Source organism: Boleophthalmus pectinirostris, unplaced genomic scaffold (assembly GCF_026225935.1).
Source record: "Boleophthalmus pectinirostris isolate CB_2022bp ecotype Guang Dong unplaced genomic scaffold, ASM2622593v1 HiC_scaffold_2, whole genome shotgun sequence".
Lineage (NCBI taxonomy): Eukaryota > Metazoa > Chordata > Actinopteri > Gobiiformes > Gobiidae > Boleophthalmus > Boleophthalmus pectinirostris.
The window spans coordinates 42,558,430-42,573,633 of NW_026571152.1; the positions used below are offsets into that span (position 1 = coordinate 42,558,430).

The 15,204-nt window shown below is 40.3% G+C and overlaps 1 protein-coding gene across 1 annotated transcript in view; it reads left to right on the forward strand.

The window, feature by feature from the left end:
• The first annotated feature begins 967 nt into the window (after positions 1-967).
• Positions 968-15,204, forward strand: part of eea1 (early endosome antigen 1) — a 53,360-nt gene continuing 39,123 nt past the window's right edge. Inside the window, 9 exon segments of the mRNA XM_055155119.1 lie at positions 968-1,127; positions 5,148-5,225; positions 5,918-6,030; positions 6,489-6,543; positions 7,964-8,029; positions 8,130-8,151; positions 8,244-8,348; positions 11,043-11,164; positions 11,542-11,697. Of these exon segments, the coding sequence (XP_055011094.1) occupies positions 1,104-1,127; positions 5,148-5,225; positions 5,918-6,030; positions 6,489-6,543; positions 7,964-8,029; positions 8,130-8,151; positions 8,244-8,348; positions 11,043-11,164; positions 11,542-11,697 (741 nt within the window). The 5' untranslated portion in view covers positions 968-1,103.

A 15,204-nucleotide genomic window follows, 5' to 3' on the forward strand; every position in this document is an offset into this window, starting at 1 on the left:
TATACCAGATGTAATCCTGGTTTATTCTTAGTTTAGTCCTGTTTAGATCAAATTGCTCCAAAATAGGGACACCTGGGACATTTCTTGTATAAAACTGGGAGTGTCCCGGGTAAACAGGGATGACTGGTCCACTCCTAGTTTAGTCCTGGTTTAGTCCTGGGCTAGACCTGATGTAGTCCAGGTTTAGTCTTAGTTTAGTCCTGGTTTAGACCTGGGCTAGACCTGATGTAGTCCTGGTTTAGTCTTAGTTTAGTCCTGGTTTAATCTTAGTTTAGTCCTGGTTTAATCTTAGTTTAGTCCTGGTTTAATCTTAGTTTAGTCCTGGTTTAGACCTGATGTAGTCCTGGTTTAGTCCTAGTTTAGTCCTGGTTTAATCTTAGGTTAGTCTTAGTTTAGTCCTGGTTTTAGACCTGATGTAGTCCTGGTTTAATCTTAGTTTAGTCCTTGTTTTAGACTTGATGTAGTCCTGGTTTAATCTTAGTTTAGTCCTTGTTTTAGACCTGATGTAGTCCTGGTTTAGTCTTAGTTTAGTCCTGGTTTAGATCTTGTTTTAGACCTAATGTAATCCTGCTTTAGTCTTAGACACCCTATAATGATTAGTGTGTAATATGGGCCTTTAATGTGTAACTTCAAAGATTGTGATTAACAGCTCCTCCTCTCCTCCTTTTCCTCCTCCTCTTCTCCTCTTCTTTCTCCTCTTCTTCCTCCACCTCTTCTCTTCTTCCTCTCCTCCTCCTCTCTTCTCCTCTTCCTCTCCTCCTCCTCCTCCTCCTTCTCTTCCTCCCCGTCCTCCTCTTCCTCCTCCTCCTCTTCCTCCTCCTCCTCTTCTTTCTCCTCTTCTTCCTCCACCTCTTCTCTTCTTCCTCTCCTCCTCCTCCTCTCTTCTCGTCTTCCTCCTCCTCCTTCTCCTCCTCCTCCTCCTCTTTCTCTTCCTCCTCCTCCTCCTCCTCCTCCTCCTCCTCCTCCTCTTCCTCTGACCTGCCCATCCGCCGCTGCTGGTGTCTGGGTTCTGGTCAGGTGCTCCACAGCGACTCAACTTCACATCGCAAAAAAAACAAAACAAACCCGGGCTTTAAGGATCTGAACAGCGCGCACACCGGACCATGCTCAGGCGGATCCTTCAGATGGTGAGTCCGCGTGTTTTCTGCACCCGCGGAAAATCTGCACCGACATTATAAAAATATCACGTTTTATCATTGACACGGGCCTGTTTATATAGCGGCTGTCTATGGTTTTATAGCACGGCGTGGCGCGGATGGGCGGTAACCTTGTCGCTGTTACGCGTAGCGACTGCTCCGGCGTGTCGTAGTACACAAACCGAGTGCACCCAAGGTAGAGAAGCTAGTTAGCCACCACCGCTAACATGAGAGTTTTTTATTATTTATCTCTATTTTTAACATGTCCATCCGCTGTGGTTTGATCAGGAGAAGCAGATACACAAAATAATACGATTGCCGCAGATAATCACGCCATAAAAACGCATTTTCTGGAGCTATCTCTGTTAGCGGTAGCGTCGTCCTCCTCTCCACATGCTAATCTAATGTGGACGTTTCAGCCGCACTCGTGAATGTCAGTGAAACGTTTAAGCTCATTTACGGGATTTTAATGTGAGATTCTCCGTAGACAGGCTTTTATTCAAACGTTTCCCCAGTGGCCTGTCACATGAGTTTCCAGTGGGAGGGTAAACTGACCGTACGAGCTAATCTAGCATGGCATCAAACTACATTTCCCAGGATGCACTGCGAATCTCATGTCAAATCGGGATACAGACGTATGCGAAAGTACGACGGAATATAAGGGTCAGATAAAAAAAAAAAAAAACTTGCTGGCGTTACGAGAATAAAGTAGTAACATTTCAAAATTAAAGTCGTAATATTATGAGAATAAAGTTATAATATTACGAGAATGAAGTTGTAATAAAATCAAAGTGAAAGTGAAAAATGCGGCGGAAGAAGAAACTTGTTTTTCAATATAAAACCAAAAATAAGAAAACGAACAACAATTTTCTTCATTATTTGCGCCTCCGGACTGAACCAGGACTGAACCAGGACTAAACGAGGTCCGAGACCAGACCGGGACTGAGACCGGGATCAGACCAGGATTCAGACCGGGAACAGGACCAGGATTGAGACTGGGACTGAGACTGGGACTAGACCAGGACTGAAAACGGTTTAGTCCTGGTTTAGTCCGGATTCAGTCCTGGTTCAGTCCTGGTTCAGTCCGTATGCGGCGCAATAGTCCTGCATCACATTTTAAGTCACGGAAACGCCGTTTCCCATTTCCGAGACTTAAACCAGGACTAAACTAGGACTAAACTGTTTTCAGTCCTGGTCTGGTCCTGGTCTCAATCCTGGTCTTTCTGGTTTGGTTCCGGACCTGGTTTAGTCCTGATTCAGTCCTTGTTCAGTCGAATGAACGAATGATACACGGATTCTTCTCCTTTACAAAATGCTCCAAATTCTATAAAATAAAAAATAAATATAAAAAAAATAAAATAAAAAATAAATAGTAATAAAATAGTAAAAAAGTAAGTAATACAATTAAAAATAAATAGTAAAAGTGCATTGCATGTAAGATTGTGTATTTTCATGTCAGTCAAATTCTGAGGAGCTTCTGTGTCTGCATTTTTTTTTGCTTTATGGTCATTCACAAACATGGATTTCTGTTTTTTGGCTAAACAATTGACAATTCATGCTCCTCTTTACTGTTGGCAGGGATCAGATTAGTCAAAAACTGTGATAGTCCTGGTTTAGACCTGATGTAGTCTTGGTTTAATCTTAGTTTATTCCTGTTGTAGATTAAATTGGTTGAAAATAAGGACACTTGGGACATTTCTTGTATAAAACCGGGACACATAAGTGGTTTTGTGTAAATCTGCTTGGACAGGGGACAAAACTGGGACTGTCCCGGGTAAATAGGGACGTGTGGTCACCTTACGGTAAATCCATGTGTCTCTGAACAAGACTAACGTTACAGTACTGACCTTTGGAATCACTACGAGGTGTGTGGGGTAAACTGTGCAAATGGTCAATAATTTCTTCAGACAAACAATAACAGAACCACTCCATATTGAAACTTTGAAATTGTTAGGCTCTCTCACGACTAACGTGAGTCAGTATAGTCACGTTTTCTTTGTGTTTTGGTCATTTTTAGCCTTGTTTTCTTTAGTTTACCTAAACAAATGACATTTTATGCCTCTCTTTACTGTTGACAGGGATCAAATTAGTCAGAAATAGTTACACCTTGGACATTTGTTGTATAAAACTGGGACAAATCAGTGGTTTTGTATAAATCCGCTGGGACAGGGGACATAGGCTCAAAACTGACTGTCCCAGGTCAATAGAGATGTCATTTTTTTCAAATTTTTCTTGAGTTTTTAGAAAATGTTTTAACTTTTTTTGGCTGTGATCACCCATGTGTGCATTGTGTCACCACGGTAACTGAACATTCCACCATAGAGATACATGTAGAACCCCCCCCCTCCCAGTATAATGTCACTACAAAGAATCAATGAATACAATAGAGTCAGTCCCCTATGAGCCATCTCAGATTTGGCTGAATTTTTATTTTTGTTTATTTCTAAAGTCACCAAATGAAAGAATCTCAAATTTTAGTTCAATCCCTTGAGTTGTTCCTGAGTTACGGGCCGTTGAAATTTTGGGGCCAGGTTCACACTTTTTTGGAAGCCTTAATTTATAATCATGTTTGAGAGACCATAACTTCATAAAAAATAGAATTAGGAAGCTGAAAATTTGGAATATTGTAGATTCTTGGTCATAGTTTCTGAGTCTGTTGTCAAATATTGTGTATCTTTCTGAAAGGGGGCGCTGTGGGTCCCCAAAATCTCACATTTGGTTGCCGCAAAAAAATTTTTTTCAATTTTGGAGGTCCAAGATCTGTTTACTCCAAGCAGATATTTACAAACTAACTGCTGAACCTGAATATTTGAGAGAATGACCATTTCTGACACAAATCTCACACTTTTCTGAGCTTTCATGTGGATGGTGTAGAGTCCCAAATATGGACACAGACCAAATGTGATCTTTTTGGCCCCTTCTTTGGACCCTCGGTTCTCCATCTGGGCACAGTTAGATGTTGATCAAATTTTTACCAGAGAAACTGTGGCATATTCTGATTAGTTAAAATTAATAAAAACATCTACTATTAACTTCCTTCATTTCAAACTGAATTTTTAAAAATGAGCTCTCACAGGTCATTTTTGGTGCAGCTTAGGTTCTTTTCCACCTGCTGGAAAGGTTAAATTACCTTTAATAGACTTAAACACTATTTGAATCAACAATAATACAGATTTTCATTGAGATTGTGAGATTGTTGTGAGAAATGTTCATTCTCTCAAATATTCAGGTTCAACAGTTAGTTTGTAAATATCTGCTTGGAGTAAATAGATCTTGGACCTCAAAAATTGAAAAAAAATATAATAATTGAGCAGCAACCAAATGTGAGATTTTGGGGGCCCACAGCGCCCCCTTTCATAAAGATACACAATATTTGACAACAGATTCAGAATCTATGACCAAGAATGTACAGTACTACAAATTTTCAGCTTCCTCGCTCTATTTTTTATGAAGTTCTGGTCTCTCAAACATACTTTTACATTAAGGCTTCTGAAAAAGTGAGCATGACCCCAAATTTTCAACGGGCCATAACTCAGGAACGACTCGAGGGACTGAGCTAAAATTTGAGATTCTTTCATTTGGTAATTTTAGAAATTTGTTGAAAATTTTTCAGCCAAATCTGAGATGGAGAGGAGATTCCTTGAAAACTGCTGATTTCATATGGACTGACCCAATAGTCAATTTGTCAGAGTAAACATTGGTTATAACATCTCTCTGGTCAATTTCCTGTCCCGTCTAGCGGATTTATCCAAAACCAGTGATTTGTCCCAGTTTTATAAGAGAAATGTCCCTATTTTTGACCAATCTGATCCCCTTCAACAGTAAAGAGGAGGTTATATTGTCATTTGTTTAACTAAACTACAGAAAACAGCTTGAAAATGCAACGACAGAAGTCCTTCAGATAACCCACACGAGTCGAGACTGGACAATGTCGCTGACTCTTTTCAGTTTTATTCATGCACTCTACTCTATTTTTATTGACAGATTTCTTCTTTCTCTTTTGTTTTTCAGACTCCTGGGAAAGGAGGCTCCCAGAACGCAGAGACAGAGCAGCCCAGCACCGAACAGAACCATGACCAGACCTCTGAGGTACCATTCCTTCACCTTATTGTGGAAAATATCACCAGTTTACTAATGATCTTACTATTAGTGTGTGACAATATGTTGAATAAATCATAATAATGTTGTTAAATGATTGAATTCTGGTAAATTAAGAGATAAATGAAAGTGCACATGACAGGTTTTGATGATGCTCTCATTTTGACTTCATTTGGTGGGATAAAAAAATAAAAAAGATTTTTACAGAAAAATCAAGAAGCAATGTGTGAAGAAAAGATGAAAAATATTTTGAAAATGACAAGAAGTAGAGAGTCCCACACTGACACAATTTACCCAAGAAATACATTTTTATGACACTTTAAACATGATTTTAACTAAATAAAGGTGTTTTCTTATGTTTTTATTCGTCAAATTATAGAAGTTTTAGCTCAGTTATGAAATTCTCTATGGTTACGTCACAATTTTCAACCAGGAAGTAAAATTTTATACCTTAAAAATGTCTAAATTTGGGGAAAGAATCAACATTTTAGCAAAACCTTAAAAAGCTATGATGATCTTAACAGCGTTTGAGCGAAATGAGGACTCCAATCTGACACAGGGGCTTGAAAATATTATAAACCGTGTTTTTTTGCTTCCAAATTGGTCCAATCCCTCAGTCAGCCTCAGTGATTTTATTTATATTTGGTGTAGAGCTTGAGTAAAGTTTTTTTTTTTTTGTGCAGGGCTTCATCTGTCCTCAGTGTATGAAATCTCACAACACGGCGGAGGAGCTTTTCAAACACTACGAGCTTTTTCATGACACTGGAGACTTCCCTGCACACATGGCCCCCACAAGGTAAGAATGTTCCTCCCAAAACATAAAAAAATAATAATAATTATTATTATTATTATTAAAATAATCAAAAATATATTTATTTAAAAGCTACATTGTGTAACTTGTCCGTCAAATGTTTTTCTCCACGAAGATGTTATTGGAATGTTCCACAGTATGGCATTAAACCTTTCTATTTTCACGGAGACCAAACCAGACCAAGCTACAGGTCAGGTCTGTGGAGAGGCGACCCCGCTCACAGTCAGAATGTCTGTTTTTCTCGGTATTTTTGAGCTACAAAACCTGCACCTGTTACTGAATAAACGTAAAGTGGAGTTGTTTAATGTCACACTGTGGAACATTCAAGGCAGAGCAATGACGTATCCATAGAAACAAACAGGTGACGGACCCAAAAACCAAAAAGTTACACAGTGCAGCTTTTAAAATCCTGTTTGTGTTCACCTTTTGTCTGTCTTTTCCAGAGAAGACCTGACGATGCTGCGGCAGGAGGTTCAGGACTTACACGCTTCACTGAAGGTATCAACTCTTTAATTTTAAGTACTCTATTTTTTTTTTACTATAAATCGCTCCGGAGTATAAGTCGCACCAGCCAAAAAATGCATAATGAAGAAGAAAAAAACATATATAAGTCGCACTTTTTGGGGGAAATTTATTTTCTAAAATGAGAGACCAGGAGCCGACATTTCCTGTGTAAAGTCAAGTTGTAGTAAAAACAATAGAAGAGAGAATAACAGACTGTTAACGTCACATATGAACAGTTCTTCAGATAAACTATAACATAAACAACAGAACAGAACAAGTTTAACAAACTCTCCATCTCACTCCAAATCACTAAATCATTCAATTCTTCATCCTCGGTGTCACTTCTGAACAACTCGGCCTCGACCTCCAGAGGTAAACGGAGTCAGACTCAGCATCAGTTCCAGTTAGAATTATTCAGGTCTTTCTGAATCCCGACAGGATGGTTTCGGTGTCACTGAAGTCCAGACTTTGTCCATCCATCCAGTGACTTCAGGAAAGTTTCACGGTGCATCCTCCCGGTGTCACAAGTTTCTCTCTCACTCCAAACTTTCTTTCTGCTGCTTGATTTCCATTTTCAGCTGCAGATTTCACGACCTGCAGTTTGTAATCTGCAGAATCTGATTTTGTTTTTGGGGGCATTTGTGTTCAGTCTTCTCTGTCTTTGTTTAAATGTTAAATTGTTCAGTGGTGCAGAAGTAACGGTGCGATCGACTGACATGATACAGACAGGACAGAGGCTCTTTCTGCAGGAGACATGCGCAGTAGAGCCAAGTGACAGTGGTGCAGGAGGAACAGGAGCAGCAGATACTCACACACAAGACTAGAACCTCTCCACACTTCACCAAAAACATTTTAATATAGAAGTCACAGGAAACTAGCCAGTCTGACGCCCCCTAGTGCCTCCACTGAATTTCATTTTTCTCCAGTGACTAGGTCAGGAATCAGAATACACTAGACGGTTCACAAAAACCCTGGAAGGGGTTTGGGCACCAGCCAATCAGAGAAGAGACAGACATTCTGTGTTGGCAATGATTCCCGAGATCGATGATTTAAAGCCGGAACAAAGAGAATGTTTGGTGAATTTTATCAAGGGGAAAGACGTTATTGTTCTTCTTCGTACGTGATTTGGGAAAAGCTTAATATACCAGTTATCCCCGTTAGCAGCGCATTACCTACGTCACAACCAAACAGCAGCGATTGGTTAAATAAAAAAAGTCCCCGTCTACCGTTGAGCGAACGAATCCTAATGCTGCGAGGTCACACGGTTTACACCAAGTGAAACCGGCTGATGAATCAGACTAATAAGAAACACCCAAACCATGAAAAAAAGTGCGACAATCAGTCTGAAAAATATAATAAATATCTTCTGTTTTATCAAACTCACATGAACGACATGCTCTTTTTTTTTTTTCAGGAGGAGAGATGGTTTTCTGGAGAACTCAAGAAAGAACTGGACAAAGTTCAAGGACAACTGAAGCCAGTAATGAGTTTTAAATAATTAAAGTTGTGATTGTTTTGTAAATGTGTTGAAATCCGCTGAAACGTGACTCTCTCTTTCTTCTTTTTTTCTTCTTCCTCAGAGCGATGGGCCTGAAGACGCCGGTACGACACGTGATATCTGTGAATTTGATTTGTTTCAGGAGAAGTGAGACGTGCGGCGTCCTTCACTCACGAACACGTCTTTTACTCCACAGCTCTGGAACGGAAACTGAACGAGGCCGAGACCGAGAAGTTCAACATTAAACAGATGAAGGACCTGTTCGAGCAGAAGGCGGCGCAGCTCGCCACCGAGATCGTCGGTAAGACTCACGGACGGAGGGATGGAGGGAGGGAGAGATGGAGAGATGGATGGAGGGATGGATAGATAGACTGCTAGATGGATAGATCGATGATAAATGGATTAATGGATAAAAAGATGGATGGATGGATGGATGGATAAATAGATAGATAGATAGACAGATGGACATATAGATGGATAGATGGATGAATATATGGATGGATCAATGGATAGATAGATAGATAGATAGATAGATGGATAGAGTTTTAGATGGATAGATAGACTGCTAGATGGATAGATCAATGATAAATGGATGGGTGGATGAATGGATAAATGAATAGATAGATGGATGGATGGACAGATGGATAGATGGATGGATGGATAAAAAGATGGATGGATGGATAGATAGATGGATAAAAAGATAGATGAATGGATCGATAGATGGATAGATGGATGGATGGATAGATAGATGGATTAAAAGATGGATGGATAGATAGATAGATAGATAGATAGATAGATGGATAGATAGATGGATAGATGGATGGATGGATAGGATAGATAGATGGATAGATGGATAGATGGATGGATAGATAGATGATAGATGGATGGATGGATAGATAGATAGATGGATAAAAAGATAGATGGATGGCTCGATAGATGGATTAAAGGATGGATGGATAGATGGATAGATAGATGGATAGATAGATGGATAAAAAGATGGATGGATGGATAGATGATAGATGGCTAGATAGAAAGATGAATAAAAAGATAGATAGATGGATAGATAGATAGCTAAATGGATAGATGGATGGATAGATAGATGGATAAAAAGATAGATAGATAGGCAGATGGATAGATGAATGATGAATAAATGGATGAATACATAGATGGATGGATAGATAGATGGATGGATCAATAGCTGGATGGATTGATGGATGAAATAGAGAGATCTTTATTGTCTCGGCAGGTGACAGAAATTTTCCTTTGACACTTTCACCATAAAAACACATAAAAACACATTTAAAAACACATGAGAATAAAACCAGCAGCAGCAGAGATCTGAGTTCATCTGAGTTCATCTGAGTTCATCTGAGTTCATCTGAGTTCATCTGAGTTCATCTGAGTTCATCTGGTGCAGTTCAGAGCAGCGACGGCATTTGGAATGAAGGATTATTTTTAAATGTTATTACTTTATTGTTTTGTTTTATTTTATTTTTTTATTACTTTAATTACACTAAAGTTTAGACTACGGCTTTAATCAAAATAAACAGAATTATAATCAGGAAACGTTTACAGCTGGTTTGTGGTGATTGGGAAGTGCTTTTGTTCCGAGGCAGAAGGTCGTATGTAGGTCAGTGGTGCCAAAATGAAGGTCGCAAGATGATTTCAAGATATTATTTTAAAATCACACTGTAGGGTATCAATTCTTATAATATATATTTTTAGTTTTTTTTACTTAAATCATCATGTTTTGACTCTTGAAGTTGGATATCGAGAGGCGTGTGTATGTTTATTTTGGGGTCCCGGCATGAAAAGTTAGTCTACGTTTTGGAATATTTCTTATTTAAAGTGTAAGAAATTGTTTTACTTTTTATGTGTAACAAGAAGCATTTTATTTATTTTAATATGCTTTCATTGGTAGAAAATTTTTCTTTACAAGTAAAACTTAATCAAATCAAGATAAAATATTCTTAATTCAAATATTTTTAACTTGGCTCGACTTTATGTTTTACATTTAATCATTATTCAGCCCGCTATGGGGAAATAATAATTCTACTTTAGTTATAACTCTTTTTTTTCTTTATTATTTTGACTCTTTTGGTGATTTCCTGCATTACTGTTGTTGCCTTTATTAGTTTTTATTCAAATTCACAGACTTAAAATCACTTTATATGGGTAAATTCTTTTATAAACTATAGTACTAATAGTTTTTTTTTCTTAATAATTTAGGATTTTTTGGTGATTTCCTGCATCAATTTTATTTGTTCTTCTGATTTTGTTTAATACTGCAGACCTGAAATCGCAGTATATCGAGAAATTATAATAGTACTTTAGTAATAAATGCTTTTTTTCTTAATAATTTTGAATCTTTTGGTGATTTCCTGTGCTTTTGTTGTTGCCTTCATTTGTTCTTTAGTTTTTGTTTAATCCCACAGACCTGAAATCATGGTGTTTGTAGAAATGATGAATACTACTGTAGCAATAATTGTTTTTTTTTCTCAATAATTTTGAATCTTTTGGTGATTTGTTGTGTTTTTGTCGTTGCCTTCATTTGTTCTTTAGTTTCTGTTTAATCCCACAAATTTGAAATCACGGTATATGTAGAAATAAAAATTCTACTTTAGTAATAACAAATTTTTTTCTTTATTATTTTGACTCTTTTGGTGATTTCCTGCATTACTCTTATTGCCTTTAATAGTTTTTATTCAATCCCACAGACTTAAAATCACCTTATATGGGTAAATTCTTATATAAACTATAGTACTAATAGTTTTTTTCTTAATAATTTAGGATCTTCTGGTGATTTCTTGCATCACCTTCATTTGTTCTTTAGTTTTAGTTTAGTACCACAGACCAAAAAAGTGCGAAAGTGTGGTATATGGGGAAATTATAATACTACTTTAGCAATTACTGTTTTTTTCCTTAATAATTTTGACTCTTTTGGGATTTCCTGCGTCACCGACATTTGTTCATCTGATTTCATTTAATTCCACAGACTTAAAATCGCGTTACGATGAGGAGAAGAGCCTGAGACTGGCGGCCGACCAGAGACTCGCCAAACTCTCCCAACAGCTGCAGAAGGAGTCGGGGGAGAACGAGAGGCTGCAGACTGAGCTGGTGCGGTTATTTTTAATTCAGAATATTTAGTCAGTGCACAAACATGTCACGCATTCATTCATTTGTTCTTGGAGTTCAAACTTACGTCCGGGCCGCAACAGAAATGACCTCAGTGCGATGTCATTTTGTGTGTTTATAAGTATTAAACTAAACATTAACGCTAATACAACAGTTATACATAAGGGTCATTTGTCTTTTAAAGTGATTTTACAAGCTCACATTCTAAATTTAACGCTCGGCTCCAGTCAAATGAAGCTCATCGAGGCTTGCCAAAGACAAAGCAATAACATCTCCATGGTGAAAAACATTTGACGGAGCCTCCACCAGAAAAGTTATGCTATGCACTTTTAACACTGCGCCCCCTGCTGGTCCCACAGCTGCAGCGCCCCGGGGTGGAGGATGTGGAGGTGCTGCAGAAGGAGCTGGTGCAGGTTCAGACGCTGATGGACCAAATGACGAGAGAGCGAGAGGAGGAGTCTGAACGTCTCAAAACTCACTACGAGCAACTCCAGGCCAACTACACCACCTCAGAGGTACGAGTACGAGCCTCACACGGCCTCAGAGGTACGAGTACGAGCATCACGCGAGCCTCAGAGGTACGAGTACGAGCGTCACACGACCTCAGAGGTACGAGTACGAGAGGTACGAGTACGTCACACGAGCCTCAGAGGTACGAGTACGACCTCAGAGGTACTCAGACGGTCAGCGTACGAGCGTCACACGAGTACGAGTCAGAGTACGAGTACGAGCGTCACGCGGCCTCAGAGGTACGAGTACGAGCGTCACACGACCTCAGAGGTACGAGTACGAGCGTCACGACGGCCTCAGAGGTACGAGTACGAGCGTCACGCGGCCTCAGAGGTACGAGTACGAGCGTCACACGAGCCTCAGTCAGAGGTACGAGTACGAGCGTCACGCGGCCTCAGAGGTACGAGTACGAGCGTCACGCGGCCTCAGAGGTACGAGTACGAGGGTCACGCGGCCTCAGAGGTACGAGTACGAGCGAGTCACGAGAGGTCACGCGCCTCACGGCCTCAGAGGTACGAGTACGAGTACGAGCTTCACGCGGCCTCAGAGGTACGAGTACGAGAGGTACGAGTACGAGTTCACGCGGCCTCAGAGTACGAGTACACGAGCGTCACGCGGCCTCAGAGGTACGAGTACGAGCGTCACACGAGCCTCAGAGGTACGAGTACGAGCGTCACACGACCTCAGAGGTACGAGTACGAGCGTCACACGGCCTCAGAGGTACGAGTACGAGCGTCACACGACCTCAGAGGTACGAGTACGAGCGTCACACGACCTCAGAGGTACGAGTACGAGCGTCACACGGCCTCAGAGGTACGAGCGTCACACGACCTCAGAGGTACGAGTACGAGTTCACGACGAGCGTCACACGACCTCAGAGGTACGAGTACGAGCGTCACACGACCTCAGAGGTACGAGTACGAGCGTCACACGACCTCAGAGGTACGAGTACGAGCGTCACACGACCTCAGAAGTACGAGTACGAGCGTCTCACGGAAGAGACACGCAGCAAAACGACGGAATTTACGGTAAATAAAGTGTCCGTTTCATGCTTTTTTCTGATCTATGTTCTAATGTTTCTTCGTCACACACAGACCTGGAGTCGTGTTTTGTTTCATTCACACATTTAACACAAACTCTGCACATTTAGACTGAGGTTCTTCTCTGAAACTGAAAACACTCTGTTCCATCTTGTGATGTCATGTGGTGATACAGGAAGTGCTCCACTGTGTTTTTAACTCCAGACTCCATAAGTTCTTACTTTTTTCATTCTTATTACTGTTTATTTTGTACGGATGTAAGGATAAACTCTGTGCCTTCTTCATCGTTGTACGACCATAAACGAAAACAAAAAAATCCTTAAAGGTCCATCTGATGTTAAATAATTATTTTCACATTGTATCTTCTGCACATAAACAAGCACAGTTTGGGTTTTGGAACATCCATGACACAATAGTTCTGAAATCTCACAGACCAGGAACTATGAAAGTCCGACTATTGCTCCTCCCCCCGCCCGTCCTGAGAAAGCACAGGCTCCGCCTTCCAAACTGTGACGTAGACTCTGAGTGAGCCGCCCTTCCTCCGCCGTCTCAGGGAGGGAGGGGGAGACAGGTGTGACCCTGACAGAGGCAGGAATAAACTTTTATTCATCATGGAGATACAGCGCGTTCAGCCGCATGTGTTGGACCCGGAATCGGACGAGGACTTTGAGGAGCACGAAGCTCAAGCACCACGTCCACATCAGCTGAACATTTCTGATTGGTAAAGTTTTAATAAACACTAGTAGATAAAGTAATTATATCGTGTTCACTGCAGTGTAGAACAATCAGCTTCTGCTGTCGCTTTTGTTTAGGTGTTGATGTGGGAATTGTCAGACGATGTAATGCACCACTAACGGGAATATCTGGTATATTAAGTTTTTCCCAAATCCTGTAGGAAGAAGAACAATAACGTCTTTCCCCTTGATAAACTTCACCAAACATTCTCTTTGTTCCGGCTTTAAATCCTCAATCTCGAGAATCGTTGACGACACAGAATGTCTGTCACTTCTCCAATTGACTCGCACTTCCGGGGTTTTTGCGAACCGTCTAGTGTTTTCTGATTCCTGATCTAGTCGCTGGAGAGAAATGAAATTGAGCGGAGACACTAGATGCCGTCAGACTGTCTACCTTTTGAGCACCACGTCCCAAATATGTTCATGTACATTTCCTCAATCAAATAAGCAAATGAATGAATGAACACAACTTCATTTGGATCATTTCAGCTCTGGAATTACCGATCTCTACTGAACTAAAGGTAAAAAGCGATGTTCACTGAAACTACCACTTCATGACGTCACAAGGTGGAACAGTATTTTGAGGTTTCGGAGATGTAGACAGACGAATAATAAAGAGTTACTCAAACATGTGTGAATGAAACAAACAAACAAAAAAATCCCTGTTGAGTCAAAATGAACCTGTTGTAACTGACCTGTGTGTGTCTCTCTCCTCACCCTCTCACCCTCTCCTCATGTTTTCACATTCTGTAAAACTTCCCAAGATCCGTAAACTGGAGGTAAAACATGTTTCCAAAGCTTCTGTTCGCTTCATTTCACAAGTTTATTTCAGTTTATGGAAGGGCTGCACCATTTTGGATAAAAAAATCAAAACATAAAAAACTGTCACGGTTAGATTTCTGATTTATTTTTCATTCGTAGGATTCTGTTCAAAGTCCAAGAGGTGCTGACATGTGGGATATTTTCTCATGAAGTATTTCAGTGGTGCAGTGGGGATTTGTACGCGATTTGTGACGTCATCTACTGAAAAAACAGTAGAAACATAAAGGTGCCAGAACTAAAATAGGACAGGTTTAAATTAGGACTGAACCAGGACTAAACCAGGACTAAACCAGGACTAAACCAGGACTAAACCAGGTCTAAACCAGGACTAAACCAGGACTAAACCAGGACTAAACCAGGTCTAAACCAGGACTAAACCAGGACTAAACCAGGTCTGAAACCAGGACTGAACCAGGACTGAACCAGGTCTGAAACCAGGTCTAAACCAGGACTAAACCAGGACTGGGTCTAAAAACAGGACTAAACCAGGTCTAAACCAGATCTAAACCAAGTCTAAACCAGGATTAAACCAGGATTAAACTAGGACTGAACCAGGACTGAACCAGGACCAAAACAGGACTAAACCTTGTTTAAATTAGGACTAAACCAGAACTGAACCAGGACAAAACCAGGACTGAACTGGGACCAAACAGGGACTAAACCAGAACCAGGACCAAAACCAGGACCAAAACGGAAACCAGGACTAAAACAGGACTAAACCGGGTCTAAAAACAGGACTAAACCAGGACTAAACCAGGTCTAAACCAGGACTAAACCAGGTCTAAACCAGGTCTAAACCAGGTCTAAACCAGGTCTAAACCAGGTCTAAACCAGGATTAAACCAGGATTAAACCAGGATTAAACCAGGATTAAACTAGGACTAAACCAGGACTAAACCAGGACCAAAACAGGACCA